This window comes from Lepidochelys kempii, chromosome 7 (assembly GCF_965140265.1).
Source record: "Lepidochelys kempii isolate rLepKem1 chromosome 7, rLepKem1.hap2, whole genome shotgun sequence".
Classification (NCBI taxonomy): Eukaryota; Metazoa; Chordata; order Testudines; family Cheloniidae; genus Lepidochelys; species Lepidochelys kempii.
This window is the reverse complement of record NC_133262.1, coordinates 105,555,937-105,570,219: the sequence shown is the minus strand read 5'-3', so window position 1 is coordinate 105,570,219 and position 14,283 is coordinate 105,555,937. Positions and strand designations below refer to the sequence as shown.

The 14,283-nt window shown below is 39.9% G+C and overlaps 1 protein-coding gene across 5 annotated transcripts in view; it reads right to left on the bottom strand.

Moving 5' to 3' along the window:
- The window catches only part of CHST15 (carbohydrate sulfotransferase 15), a 116,356-nt gene that overhangs the window by 26,758 nt on the left and 75,315 nt on the right, over positions 1 to 14,283 (bottom strand). For all 5 annotated transcript variants that reach the window (XM_073354129.1, XM_073354128.1, XM_073354132.1 and 2 more), the window contains exons 2-3: positions 7,820 to 8,895; positions 5,098 to 5,437 (exon numbers count right to left, since the gene is read on the bottom strand). In XM_073354129.1, the coding sequence (XP_073210230.1) occupies positions 5,098 to 5,437; positions 7,820 to 8,362 (883 nt within the window). In that variant the 5' untranslated portion in view covers positions 8,363 to 8,895. The remainder of the gene's footprint in view (positions 1 to 5,097; positions 5,438 to 7,819; positions 8,896 to 14,283) is intronic.

The following is a 14,283-nucleotide window of genomic DNA, read 5'->3' as shown; positions in this document are numbered from 1 at the left end:
GGGAATTAAAAAATCTGGAGGAGATGTTTTGTTTATTAATTCTTTTCACCTACCAATCTAATTAACAATAATAGTAAATTGAACTGGTAACAAGATTATTTCAAGGTATAATTCCTATTTTATTCTTTTGGGGTGGATCCAATTCCTATGAAAGCCAATAGCAAAACACTCCAATCCCTATGCTACTTTTTCCTCTATATTCACCTTGCAGTATCACCAGCCCTCATTCTTCATCTCCAGCATCACCGGCCCCTCTTAGGTATCCTCTGCTCCTTTTCCCTCTTTTGTGCCTGCTCTCTCCACTTGTTGCTGATCCTCTTCCCATTTCCCCATTCCCTCTTGTGTGTTCCCCCCAGTCTCTGCATTCCTGCTTCTTATTCTAGAGATTAGTAAGGCCCAGCTCTAAGAAGCTGCCCTTGCCTTACTTTGATTTACCCATCCTGGCTCTTCACTTGCAAATTACGCCAATTTAGATCTTTGGGAGTCTAAGTGCTAGGGAGTTTGTTAATGTAAGGAAATCTAATGTTACACTTTACCTCTGAATTTGGCCATCTCTCCCATATGCACCATCATGGCAGACACAATCAGCCGAGATGCTTTGGCTGACAAGCTCTACGTTTAAACATCTGGAGATTAGAAGCGGGGTATTCTCTGTGGAAGGTTCTAGGATCTGAAATTCACTCCCTCCATTGATCTGATAGAACTTGAGCCTATTAACCATCAGGTCATGATATATGGCTTATCATTTATTTCCAGGCTTTTGCCAGAAGGGCTGACTGTGAAGAATGAATTTGATTTTAATAGATTTTTAAGACTAGGCGAGAATGCATTATGATCATCTACTCTGACTTTCTGCTTTGTACAGCCCATAGAATTTCACCCAGTGATTCCTAAAGTAGAAGGAATTGTTTCTTTCCTATTATGTCTAATTTGGAGGGGGAAAATCTATTTGATTGTACTTGTGCTATACTGTGTGATTCCTAAATTATGACTGTGCACTCAAAATATCTGGTGGGCACATTTTAGAAATCTAAATATAATAATAAATTAAATACATTATTTATGGTAACAGACAAGGAAAAACTAATGTTGAAAAGGAGATATCTATCTATCCTTTCCTTCATTCATTTTGTTTCCCCGTATGTGTGTGAACACACACAAATATAAAATGTGTGTGTAAACAGATATAGATACCTCCTTTTCCATGTGTGCGGGGTCAAGATCTATATGTCTAACCAGAGAAATGCAGAGTGCCTCCAATCTCCGTTCAGCCAAATACTGAAATCCTAACTCAGGTTTTACTCAGTCTTCACTCAAGGATATTTATATAAATAAACCATTTGTGGTACATATATGAACATTACACAAAATATGACAGATGTTATTAGAAGTGAATCAGGAAAGTTGGGCTTTTCTAAAGTCTAGTCTACCCTACAGAGTTAGGTCAATGCAAGACAGCTTACATTGACCTAACTATGGAAGTGTCTACACTTAATTTCACTCCTGCTGACGTAACTGCCCTGCTATGCCGACTTAACTCCACCTCCATGAGCGGTGTACAGTCAAGGTCAATATAGTTAGGGCAACGCAGTGTCAGCGTAGACACTGCATTGCTTGTGTTGATTGTTACTAGCTTTCAGGAGCTATCCCACAATGCCCGACACTGACAGTACAATTGATACAAGTGCTCCCGGTGAGGATGTGCACCGCTGACATCAGGAGCAAACTGCAGACATGCACAAGCAATGTGATTACTGTGGTGACTGTATGCCAACATATGTTAAGTCAACTAATTTTGTAGCGTAGGCATGGCCTAAGTCTGAGCCAACTTTCTATAGAGCTGCTGTTCCAGAAATGAAACACTGTTGTGTTTTCACTAAGGGCTACTTTTCAAGGGAGTTTAAAGAAGAAAACAAATAAAATCTAAAAAGGGCACGTAACAATTTCCCTGTGCAGGATATAAAATCCCAGCAAAATAAAAAGATAAAACACGTTAGCATATGCTAATGCAAAAAGTATATGCTTTTAAACCAAACTAAGGAATACAATCATAAAAATGTACAACTTGAAAGGACCTTGACATGTCATTTGGTCCTGTCCCCTGCACTGAAGCAGGACAAAGTACTACCCTGACAGGTGTTTGTCTAACCCTTTTCTTAAAAACCTCCAACGATAGAGACTCCCCAGCCTTTCTAAGTAATTTATTCCTGTGCTGAACTACCCTTACATTTAGGAAGTTTTTCCTAATGTCTAACCAAAATCTCCATTGCTGCAATTTAAGCCCATCGCTTCTTGTCCTGTCCTCAGTGGTTATAAAGAACAATTTATCACCCTCCTCTTTATAACAATTTTACATACTTGAAGATTTATGTCCCCCCTCAGTCTTCTCTTCCATAGACTAAACAAACTCAGTTTCTCCCTCGTAGGTCACTTTTTTTCATAGATATTAAGGTCAGAAGGGACCATTATGATCATCTAGTCCGACCTCCTGCACAACGCAGGCCACAGAATCTCACCCACCCACTCCTGCAAAAAACCTCTCACCTATGTCTGAGCTATTGAAGTCCGCAAATCATGGTTTAAAGACTTCAAGGAGCAGAGAATCCTCCAGCAAGTGACCCGTGCCCCATGCTACAGAGGAAGGCGAAAAACCTCCAAGGTCTCTTCCAATCTCCCCTGGAGGAAAATTCCTTCCCAAACCCAAATATGGCGATCAGCTAAACCCTGAGCATATGGGCAAGGTTCACCAGCCAAATACCCAGGAAAGAATTTTCTGTAGTAACTCAGATCCCACCCCATATAAAATCCCATCACAGGCCATTGGGCCTATTTACCATTAATATTTAAAGATCAATTAATTGCCAAAATCATGTTATCCCATCATACCATCTCCTCCATAAACTTATTGAGTTTAAACTTGAAGCCAGATAGGTCTTTTGCCCCCACTGCTTCCCTTGGAAGGCTGTTCCAGAACTTTACTCCTCTGATGGTTAGAAACCTTCGTCTAATTTCAAGTCTAAACTTCCCAATAGCCAGTTTATATCCATTTGTTCTTGTGTCCACATTGGTACTGAGCTTAAATAATTCCTCTCCCTCTCCGGTATTTATCCCTCTGATATATTTATAGAGAGCAATCATATCTCCCTTCAACCTTCTTTTAGTTAGGCTAAACAAGCCAAGCTCCTTGAGTCTCCTTTCATAAGACAGGTTTTCCATTCCTCGGATCATCCTCGTAGCCCCTCTCTGTATCTGTTCCAATTTGAATTCATCCTTCTTAAATATGGGAGACCAGAACTGCACACAGTATTCCAGGTGAGGTCTCACCAGTGCCTTGTATAACGGGACTAAAACCTCCTTATTTCTACTGGAAATACCTCGCCTGATGCATCCCAAGACCGCATTAGCTTTTCTCACGGCCGTATCACATTGGCAGCTCATAGTCATCCTCTGGTCAACCAATACTCCAAGGTCCTTCTCCTCCTCCGTTACTTCTAATTGATGCATCCCCAGCTTATAACTAAAATTCTTGTTATTAATCCCTAAATGCATGACCTTACACTTCTCACTATTACATTTCATCCTATTACTATTACTCCAGTTTACAAGGTCATCCAAATCTTCCTGTATGATATCCCGGTCTCTCTCTAAATTGGCAATACCTCCCAGCTTTATATCATCCACAAACTTTATTAGCACACTCCCACTTTTTGTGCTGAGGTCCCAAAACCGATCCCTGAGGAACTCCACCGGTAACCTCCCTCCAGCCTGACAGTAGGACCCGCTGTAGTCTCCCTGTTAACAAATTCCTTATCCACCTTTCAATTTTCATATTGATCCCCATCTTTTCCAATTTAACTAATAATTCCCCATGTGGAACAGTATCAAACGCCTTACTGAAATCTAGGTAAATTAGATCCACTGTGTTTTCTAGGCTTTTAATCATTTTTGTTGCTCTCTTCTAGGTTTTCTTCAATTTAGCTACATCTTTCCTGAAGTGTGGTGCTCAAAACTGGACACAATACACCAGCTGATGTCTTGTCAGTGCTGAGTATAGGGGGGAGAATTACTCCTCATGTCTTGCATGCAACACTCCTGCTAATACATCCCTGAACAATGTTCGCTTTTTTTTGCAACAGTTTAACATTGTTGATTCATATTTAGTTTGTGATCCACTATAACCCCCAGACCCATTTCTGCAGTCCTTCTTCCTAGGCAGTCATTTCCCATTTGGTATTTGTGCAGTTGATATTCCTTCCTAAGTGGAGTAGTTCGCATTTGTCCTTATTGAATTTCATCATTAAATTCAGACCATGTCTCCAGTTTGTCAAAACCATATTGCATACTAATCCTGTCCTCTAAAGCACTTACAACCCCTTCTAGCTTAATATCAATTACAAATGTTATGAGTGTACTCTCTATGCCATTATCCACATCATTGGTGAAGAAAATGAATAGAACCAGACCCAGGACAGATCTCTGTGAGATCCCACTCAATATGGCCTTCCAGCTTGATTGTGAATAATTGGTAACTATTCTCTGAATATGGTTTTCCAGTCAGTTGTGCATGCACCTTATAGTAGGTTCATCTTGGCTATATTTCTCTAGTTTGTTTACGAGAAGGTTATGTGAGACAGTACCAAAAGCCTTACTAAAGTCAAGATATAACACATCTACCGCTTCCCCCCGCATCCACAAGTCTTGTTACCCTGTCAAAGAAGGATATTAGGTTGGTTTTACATAATTTGTTCTTGACAAATTCATATTAACTGTTGCTTATTACCTTATTTTCTTCTAGGTGCTTGCAAACTGATTGTTTTATTTGCTCGATGATCTTTCTGGGTACTGAAATTAAGCTGACTAGTCTATAATTTCCTGGATTGTCCTTATTTCCCTTTTTTTAGATGCGTACTATATTTGCCCTTTTCCAGTTCTTTGGTATTTCTCCCCTCCTCCTCGGATATACTCCTCTATCATTTTATCAAAAGTTAATGGGGGACTTACTCATAATTTGAAAAGAAGGGACTACTCTTTGAAGAGTTATGCTTCCATTTCAGTAGCTGCACTTCTTTTGAAATGTTAGAATACATGTTTACTCACCAAATCGCTTTCTTGTCCACCAGTGTGGTTCTTTAATTGCTGAGAATCTAACGTCTGGGTGTAACCTGAGCCTGTCATAAAGATCAGTTGTTCCACATTTTGGCTGGCCTATTATGTAGAAATGAGGAAGACAGCGCAGCCGATAGTGCTTATCCTTATAATGATACAAGTGGTTCCAAAATACTTTTCTGAGGTAATCAAATATGGTCCGAAAACGCTTTGAATACAGTGCATATGAGTTTGTTGTGTAAGGATCTGTGGTAGTATTGCCTCTATATTCTTCATACCAACAAGGATTCTTGCTATTTGGAAGGAATTTATTAGGAATTACTGAAAACATCTGCAACATAAAGAACAGTAATTTCAGTCAAGGCAGCAGCAAAGTTTATAATCACACTTTCTTATTTAACACAATTAGTGAACACAATGCAACCACTATCATCATAATCTTTCTATTTTTTTTTTTTTTTTTTTTGGCAATTGCACAGTAGAGATAAACCTCTCCTGCTGACCGAACTGGAGTCAGATCCTGCACAGCTGCATGAGGTGGAGAGAGGGTGCAGAGCTAGATGGAGAAAGGAGAATATTCATACACTCACTGGTTTTAAGGCCAGAAGAGACAACTATGATCATCTAGTTTGACTTCCTGCATAACATAAGCCATAGAATTTCACTCAGTAATTCCTACAGTGGAGGAATACTTCCTCCTGAATCCATAAGTGAATGTGATAAATCCCAGTAATTTACGGTCAAAGTACTGCACTTAATCAAGAGTCATACAATGCCTCTCACAGCTCCCCCGGAGAATATGCATCCCCGAACCACCCCAATGGCTGCTGGCACTTTTAGAGTCCAGCCCAATTCCTGTCGAAGACAATGGAAAGGCTCCCAGTGACATCAGTGGGGATTGGCTTAGGTCCTAAAGAAACAACTGAGTCCAGAAATATTTGAGAATAAAACTGAACAGATTTTCCATTGTATTGTATCACTTAATACCAGAAGTTTTGTTTTTGTTTTGTTTTGTTTTTTTTGAGGGGGGAGGGTCGCTGGGGGCGTTAATGAAGGAAAGATTGAGGACAAAATCAATGTAGTAAAAAACCGTCTTCTGCTGTTAGCTCTATCAGGTCTAACCAGAGGCACTGTATGATTCTTTCTTAAGTGCTGTACTTTGATGACAAATTGAGTGCTTCCAGCCTCCATTCAGCCAAATCCTGAAATCCTAACTCAAGTTTTACTCAGCCTTCACTCAGGGATAAATCCCATTTCTGATTTTACTGAAAGACTTCCCAATTTAGCCCATTGACTCCAGTGGGAGCTGAGATGCTCGGCCTTCTCAGGATCAGGCCTTATCTTTATGCTGCGAGCTCAGCTAAACTCTGTGGAGCCTGCTGGACTCTGCAGTGCTACTTAATTTATGGAATCCTTAAAATAAGCTTGCAAAGAATAATCATTAGGAACACTGATTTAGCCAAAGATAAAATACTCAGATCAAATTAACTTCCAGTTTTTAATTCTGAAATACAAGATTTGCATGAGTGATTGGAATACCAATTACTAGATTTCTGGGAAGGTACACTAGCATTCAGTTATTAAGGGAGGCTGTTTTTTATTTTATCAGTTAAATGTTTTGGCACATCTGACTAACTCCTCTGAATTATTTTGAATAAAACGACAAGGAATAAGTTCAATGTAATTATACTACTCTTGCAAGATTGTCAGACTTCTTGCCTCAGATGTTCAGATCATTTATATAATCCATCTCTTTTGCCTGTGGCTCAAATACAAATAATACATACATGCATGCATGCATACACACACACACAGAAATGTATATGGAATAACAGCAAATTATTGACTAAGGTGAAGATGCAAATTTACAAGACTTGTGTGCGGTCATCCCTGCTTTATGGTTCAGTAACGTGGACTACACATGCTAGGCACATAGGGAAATTGAATAGTTTCCACATGAGATGCCTGCACAAGGTCCCAAAAATAAAGTGTGAGGACAAAATACCAAACACAGAGGTGCTGGAGCATGCAGACTGACACACTTAGAAACCACTATCCAGAAGAAGAGGTTGCAAATGCTTGGTCATGTCAGGAGAATGGGAGAAGACTGTATCCTCAAGAATATTTTGTACGCTGAGATTCGAGCCAGCTCTAGAAAGTGGGGTCACCCTTTATGTGTTACAACGATGTGTGCAAAAATGACATGAAGTTGTTCAGCATCAATGTAGAAAGCTGGGAGGGGCGCACAGAATCCCAGTGCAGAATGTCTGGCACTGGATACAGCTCAACATGAAGCAGCTTTGATCTAGAGGATGGAAGCAAAGCAAGAAAGAAGAAAGCAGCGTGCTATAATCTTGGACTACAACTCAGACAACACATGAAACTGTGAAATTTGTAACAAGCTGTGTTGCTCTCGTTTTGGGCTTGTCAGCCATAAGCGGATTCATCAGGCACTTGATTAGACCGCTTATGCATATACCATGGTCCAGTGATTTGACAGTTGCATATTATAAATATACAGATGTATCTATCTGTAGAGACAAGTCTGCAGCAGTTGGTGTTCCAGATCCTCAGCTGGCATAAACTGGCATATCGACTTCAATTGAGCTATACTGTTTTACCTCATCTGAGGATCCAGCCCAGAATACTTGAAACAAACAAACAAACAAAAAAAACATACATCAGTTTCAGGGGGAGTTTAGTTTATACTTACATGCAGTTCTTGTTTCTTCAGGTCTTCTAAATCTGGACGTTGTCTGTTTATAAACTCAATCTTTGAAGTAATAGTGTCAATAATTAATTTAATGCTTGGATAATCCTTTACATATGAAATATTAATTTTAGAAGGCTGGTAATGGTCTTTCATTTCACTAAGGCTTTCATTGTCCATTAAGTTTGGATTGCCAGTAAAAGCTCCATAATGGAATGGCGAAGGTATTAGCAATAGGCCATGTTTGGCTCCAGTCAGTATGTATGATGCCATCACTAAAGTCATTATTATCAACCCAAATATCAAGCTGCATAGCTTCCCTTTCCTCAAGCAAAAAAATCCATTCCAGCTTTCATTATGATCAGTCCTTACTTCCAAAACTGCAAGCAAGCTCATCTGCTTACTATCCACATACAAAGGAATTATATTTTCTTGTTTGCACACAGGACACTTCTGGTTATTATGATTAGACCCACGGCATCTGAAACAGTGTTTGTGCAAGTCATTTGGTAATAACTGTATGCAACAATTAATGCAATGCCTCATATTAGTACCGTTAAACTGCTTATTAATGAGCCATGAATAGCCAGAAAATATTTCTGATGCATACAAATTATTTTCTGAAAACTTGAAATAATTTAATTCCTTGCATTATTATGATGTAGTAATTCAAAAAGCCAGGTTCAAACCAAAACACCTAAAATATGCTGAAATTAATACACTGCCTCAGTCACAAATGAAAAAAATACAAATAAAGGTACTGTGGACATGTTTCATAAAGATTTGGCTCCTTAAGGGAAATCTAGTAAAATAAAAAGCAACCACAAGTCTTGCTCAAGTTTTTCCCATTGAACAAAATGAGATGGAAGAAACTTCACTATATAGTGTGAAAGTACACAAAAAATAAAAAGACCTCATTGTCCTCTGATGTATTTAGGAGTAAGCAATATATGTAGCCCAGACAGAAGGTGCCTTGGAAAGTCCCATATGCTCTCAAAAAAGGTAGGTTCCAAAATGGAGTGCTGCTTCTGAAAGTTTCATCTACATAAAGGTAGCTTCAAAGATCTGTGTTGCATAACCTAAAATAAAACAAAACAAAATATATATATGGATATATGCCAATGGATAAGCCATTACATTAATCAGCTGCAATACAAGTACGATCTATAACTTGCAAACAAATTCTTAGTTAATTTAGCAACCTTAATTGAAATGTATCTTCTACTTAAAGACAAAAAAAGTATAGTTACAAAACTTAAACACACTGAAAATTTGGAAACTCAGCTAAAAGTTTCCAATCAACTATCACTCTCTTTAACCCGTAATTAGACTCAGATTGAGAGCCCTTTGCTCACTCTCTTGATCTGTTACTCTTGTTCAAGTTGCACCACTGTCTTCAATAATTGCTCACCACTGTAACTAAACAGTTTATAATCTGGCCCTTTCTTTGGAGATCTCTTCAATTGAATACATGAAGGCCCTTAGGCATCACAAACTAAAGTGTTAGGGCACCTAAAGTACCTAGAAAATCATAGGAACAACACTGTGATCCACAAACCTAGGCTCCCTATACGATGAATGGGAAGAGACAGGTGCCTTAGAATATGATTCACAAAAGAGAGCATGGTAGACGGCTCCTTACCTAAACCAGCCAATGGGAGATGCTGATGTGCTAAGGCCCACCCCTTTCTCAGAGATAAGCACCTAAATCCAGGCTGCAGGGAGGTGCCTACCTCTAATAGCTATCCACGAATAGGAACCCCTCTCCTAGCTTAGGTGCCTATATCATTTCTTGTAGGAACCAGTTAGGTGCCTGACTCACTCCATGTGAAACAGCCAGAGCCACAGACAGTAGGGGTTTTTCATAGAGTCATAGATTCCAAGGCCAGAAAGGACCACTGTGGTCATCAACGCTAACCTCTTGTATAACACAAGCCATAGAATTTCCCCCAAAATAATTCCTACAGCATATCATTTAGAAAAGCGTTCAATCTTGATTTACAAGATGTCAGTGACAGAGAATCCACATGACTCTTGGTAAATTGTTCCAATGGTTATTCTCACTGGTAAAAAAGTATGCCTTATTTCCAGTCTGAATTTGGCTAGCTTCAACTTTCCACCATTGGATCATACTATACCTTTCTCTGCCAGAATGAAGAGCCCCTTATCAAATATTTGTTTCCCAGGTAGGAACCTATAAGGTTAATCCAATTACACCTTAACCTTCTCTTTTATCCATCCATATTTATCCACCAATTGCCCAAAAGTCCTACAATGATTAACTGCAAATTCCTTTATGTATGATATGTATCCCCTGCATTTTCATTTCTCATGACATGAAGATTTCCCATCAACTCTAAATATAAAACCACTGTATAATGGTAAATATTTTGAATCAAAGATGAAAACTCCCAATACATTTATCATCCAAATACAACTGTGTAAGTCTATATGTCCCTTCATATAATATTGGCACTCCATTCACCTGAGGCTCTCCAAATGTTAATGAACAATGAAGCTTTACAACATCCCTCTGAGGTAGGAAAGTATTATATCCATTTTAGAGATGGGTAAACAAAAGCTTATTTATTTGGTAAAATAAACAGACTGAGTTCCTTGAGTTTAACAGTATACGGCAAATTTTCTAACCCTTTTTATCTTCCTGTGGTTTTCCTTTGAACCCTGTCCAATTTATCAACGTCCTTTTCGAATTGTAAACACCAGACCTGGAACAGTATTCCAGCGGGATTTACATCAGGGCCATCATGTCAGTGGTGATGACCTAATAACTTTTAGCCCAGTGGTTAGAGTACTCACCTGGGAAGTGGGAACCCCAGGTTCAATTCCCCCTTGCCTGGCAGAGGGGAGAAAAGATTTGAACATGGGTCTCCCGCCTCTCAGCAGAAGACTCTGGTGTCTGAGACTCCAGGATATTCTCATGGGGCTTCCCTCAGTCTGTCCTTTTGAATCTGCTTGACTGTACAATAATACTTAAACAGTCACTGGGCGACACACACACACACAAATAAAAGGACTCTGTAGCCCAGTGGTTAGGGCAGGGGTGGCCAACCTGAGCTTGAGAAGGAGCCAGAATTTACCAATGTGCATTGCCAAAGAGCTACAGTAACATATCAACAGCCCCCCGTCAGCTTCCCCCCCGCCAGCACCGCTGATCAGCACCTAACCCGCCATCCCTGCGCCTCCCGCCTGCTGCGATCAGCAGTTTTGTGGTATACAGGAGGCTCGGGGAGGGGGAGGAGGAGGAGCAATGGCATGGCAGACTCAGGGGAAGGGGCAGGGACCTTTGGGGAAGGGGAAAGAGCTGCATGTGGCTCCAGAGCCACAGGTTGGCCACCCCTGGGGTAGGGCATCTACCTGGGGGGCAGGAAACCCTGGGTCAAGTCCCTCTGTTCCAATCACTCTTCATTTATCCACTGTGGAACAGTTTCAAGAGGACCATAATGAGGGACTTAGGCACCCAAAAAACAGAACTTATTTGCCTAAATCTGGGTTTAGGCACTAAGTAGCATCCTGGATTCCACCCCTTCTGCTCAGTGTTCAAGAGTCTAATATGTGAATACCCAACCCTCTTCCTGTTCATGGAAACTGCCTCTATTATATTCCCAGATCAGAGACAGCATCAAACAAAAAGCAAACACACAATTTGCACAAGCCCCTTTGCTGCTCAATCCTTTCACAGGGCACCCACTGCAACCAGAGCTGTCGCCTTTGACCTCCTCAGCAGACTGTCAATCCTTAAAGGAACAGAGCAGAGGTAAATCTAACCCTGATATTCCCTTATGAGTGCTACAAATCCATTTAACCAGAGGGGAGGAGTAATAGAAGCAGTGGCTCAAAAGGTTGGAAAGTGGTGTTTGACAGTTTCTTTCAACACTGCAGGGCCTTTTAAAGACAGAGTGGAGAGTCCAGTTGAGTGAAGGTTGTGGATGTGCTGGCAGTCAAGAGCAAGAACTCAAGATAGGAGCTCTGGTAGTTGGACTGGGTAGCTCTGGGATGTTGTGGGGGGCTACAGATGACCCATGATGTACAGAAAAGTCATTGAGAAACTTACCATTAGCAGTCAGTTTACATTTTGGAAAGGCAGTTTTGCAATGAAATGGTTAGGAATGTTGTGTTTCTTCAATAAAAATATATATTAGCAGTGTCATTTGAGAGCTAAGCACTTAAGCACGTGCATATCTTTAAGTATGGGAGTAGTCCCACTGAAGTCATAGTAGACAGAGTTCCTTTGATCAGGGTAAAGGCTGGATACAGTATCTCATGCAAAGACTTCCAAGCACTGAAGTCTTCAATGGCACTACTCACAAGCTTAAGTTTACAGGTGCTTTAGTGTTTATTTAGATTGGGGCCTAAATCATTGCCATTTAAATACTTCACCACACAGGTGCTCCTGTAAAATCAGAGAGCAAAGTCATTAATAACTTCTTTATTTAAAAGCAGTTTTGTTTGAAATTACCCTACTACAGGAAGAATTCAGAGCAGAGAAATCAGAAGTGATAAATCCAAGCATTAGCTTCCCAAAAAGAGTTACATTCTTTTAACTAAGGCCAGAAACTTATTTTTTTAGTATCTTAACTCAAAATCAGATATGCTGATTTGCTTCAAAGCTTTTATTTTATTTATTCATTTAGTTATTATCTTCTTTTAAGTTTCCACATATTCAGGAAAAAAAATTAATTTGATTTGTTTTGTTTTCGACAAAGCTAGGAGGGCAGGGTGTCCAACACAGAGCTTTTGGGGTAACAAACAAAATATACTAGCCTCTGGTATATTTAACATCTAATAATCCTTTGGTTTGGGCAAAGTAAGCCAGAAAAGCTTTTAAAATAATTTTGGGGAAAAAAAAAAACAACACTACAGTGAATGTAAAGTGAGAGGGATAGCAAAATGATGAAGGAAGCCAAGGAGGAAAACAGCTGGGATGCATTGTTATCAATGGGTAATATTTAATTTTGTTTTTAATATACCAGTAAACTGTGTAAACGTCTCTGTTGAGGGGGATCTTATTGAAGTCTCTCCCTTTCTCACAGTCTTCAGAAAAAAAAAGATAATAAGAATCAAATACCCATAAGTTAGAACTTGGTACAAAGCCTACTGAAGACATTGGAAAGACTCCCACTGATTTCATTGGGCTTTGGGTCAGGACACTATGCAGTGGAGATGTGGACACTGAAAGAGTTACCACTCTGTAGCATGAAACAATACCAAAATTACAGTTCTGATTAAATGTATTTTGACATACAGCATGAAGCCAATTACGGCTTCACCACTCCTTAAAGAGCTGAAGATTAAAAGCTACTTAAATACTCAGTCTCCCTGCTAAGTGATACCATGACAAGAATGTGCACAACCTGAGTATATACAGTACTCCAAAGTAATCCAATGCTGGGCAAGAACAAAGATGCCTACTTCCAGAGGGTGAATATGCTTGGTCTGACCTAAGTGTTCTATGAAGCTGAATACAAAGTAACAATTGAAGACCTAATACCTCTTTACAAATCTCTGCTATTGAAGTATTTCTCCCTTGAGCCACTGTCACCATTGTCAGACAGGGGAATAACATGACTCACTTAAATAAAAAAATTGCACACTTAAGTAGGCAAAATGTGATTGATGAAGGAGAAATGGTTGAATCTGTGACAGTGCTTAAAAGCATATTTCCTATACAGGAGTCTCAAAAAGAATTACACATCAAGAGCCAAATGGCCTAAATAGGGAGCAGTGAGGTCCATCTTGTCCCATAGCGAGCTTTGGGGGAAGAGGTTGTCCTCATTTAGGAGGGTACATGCTCGCCCACATGCTTTTATGGAGTGAGGTAGGCACATGATCCTTTCTCCTTGCTTACCATCAGGTTCTGTAGGCTTCCAAGAGCACATCAAGGGCGTGCTCATTTTTTTTTCCTCCACTTTCCCTGTGCCATCCACACAATGGCCTGCCACAAACTGAGCTTCAACAAGGTTGCCATTTAGAGCAGTGATTTAACTGGATTTTACAAAACATCAATTGTCCCCGATAGCTAGTCCCTGAACTCAGAAAGGGATAACAGCCTCTGTTCTCCTCCAAAGTTCCATAACTGTGTTTTCTCTAGTCCTCTGTCTCACAGGACTAGAAAGAACAGTACAGTATTAACAGATTACATTTACCACCTAAGCAAAGAGAGTAGCTTGGGAAACTGCAGTTCTCAATACACACACACACAAAATAATTCAGCTAAGCAAGTTAGATAAGGAGGAAGGGGCATATGAGATGGAAGTATTGAATGCCTTATGGTCCCGAAATACAAGCCAAAACATCGTTATCTTGGTCCCTGTTTTCTATTTCCTTCTTCTTCGCACACATGAAAGGAGATGGCATTTACTCCGCATTGCTCTAGCACTTTCTAAGCCACATTGCATCGCCAATCATCATGCACCCTTCATACATAGTTTTTATTTCAAAATCAGACA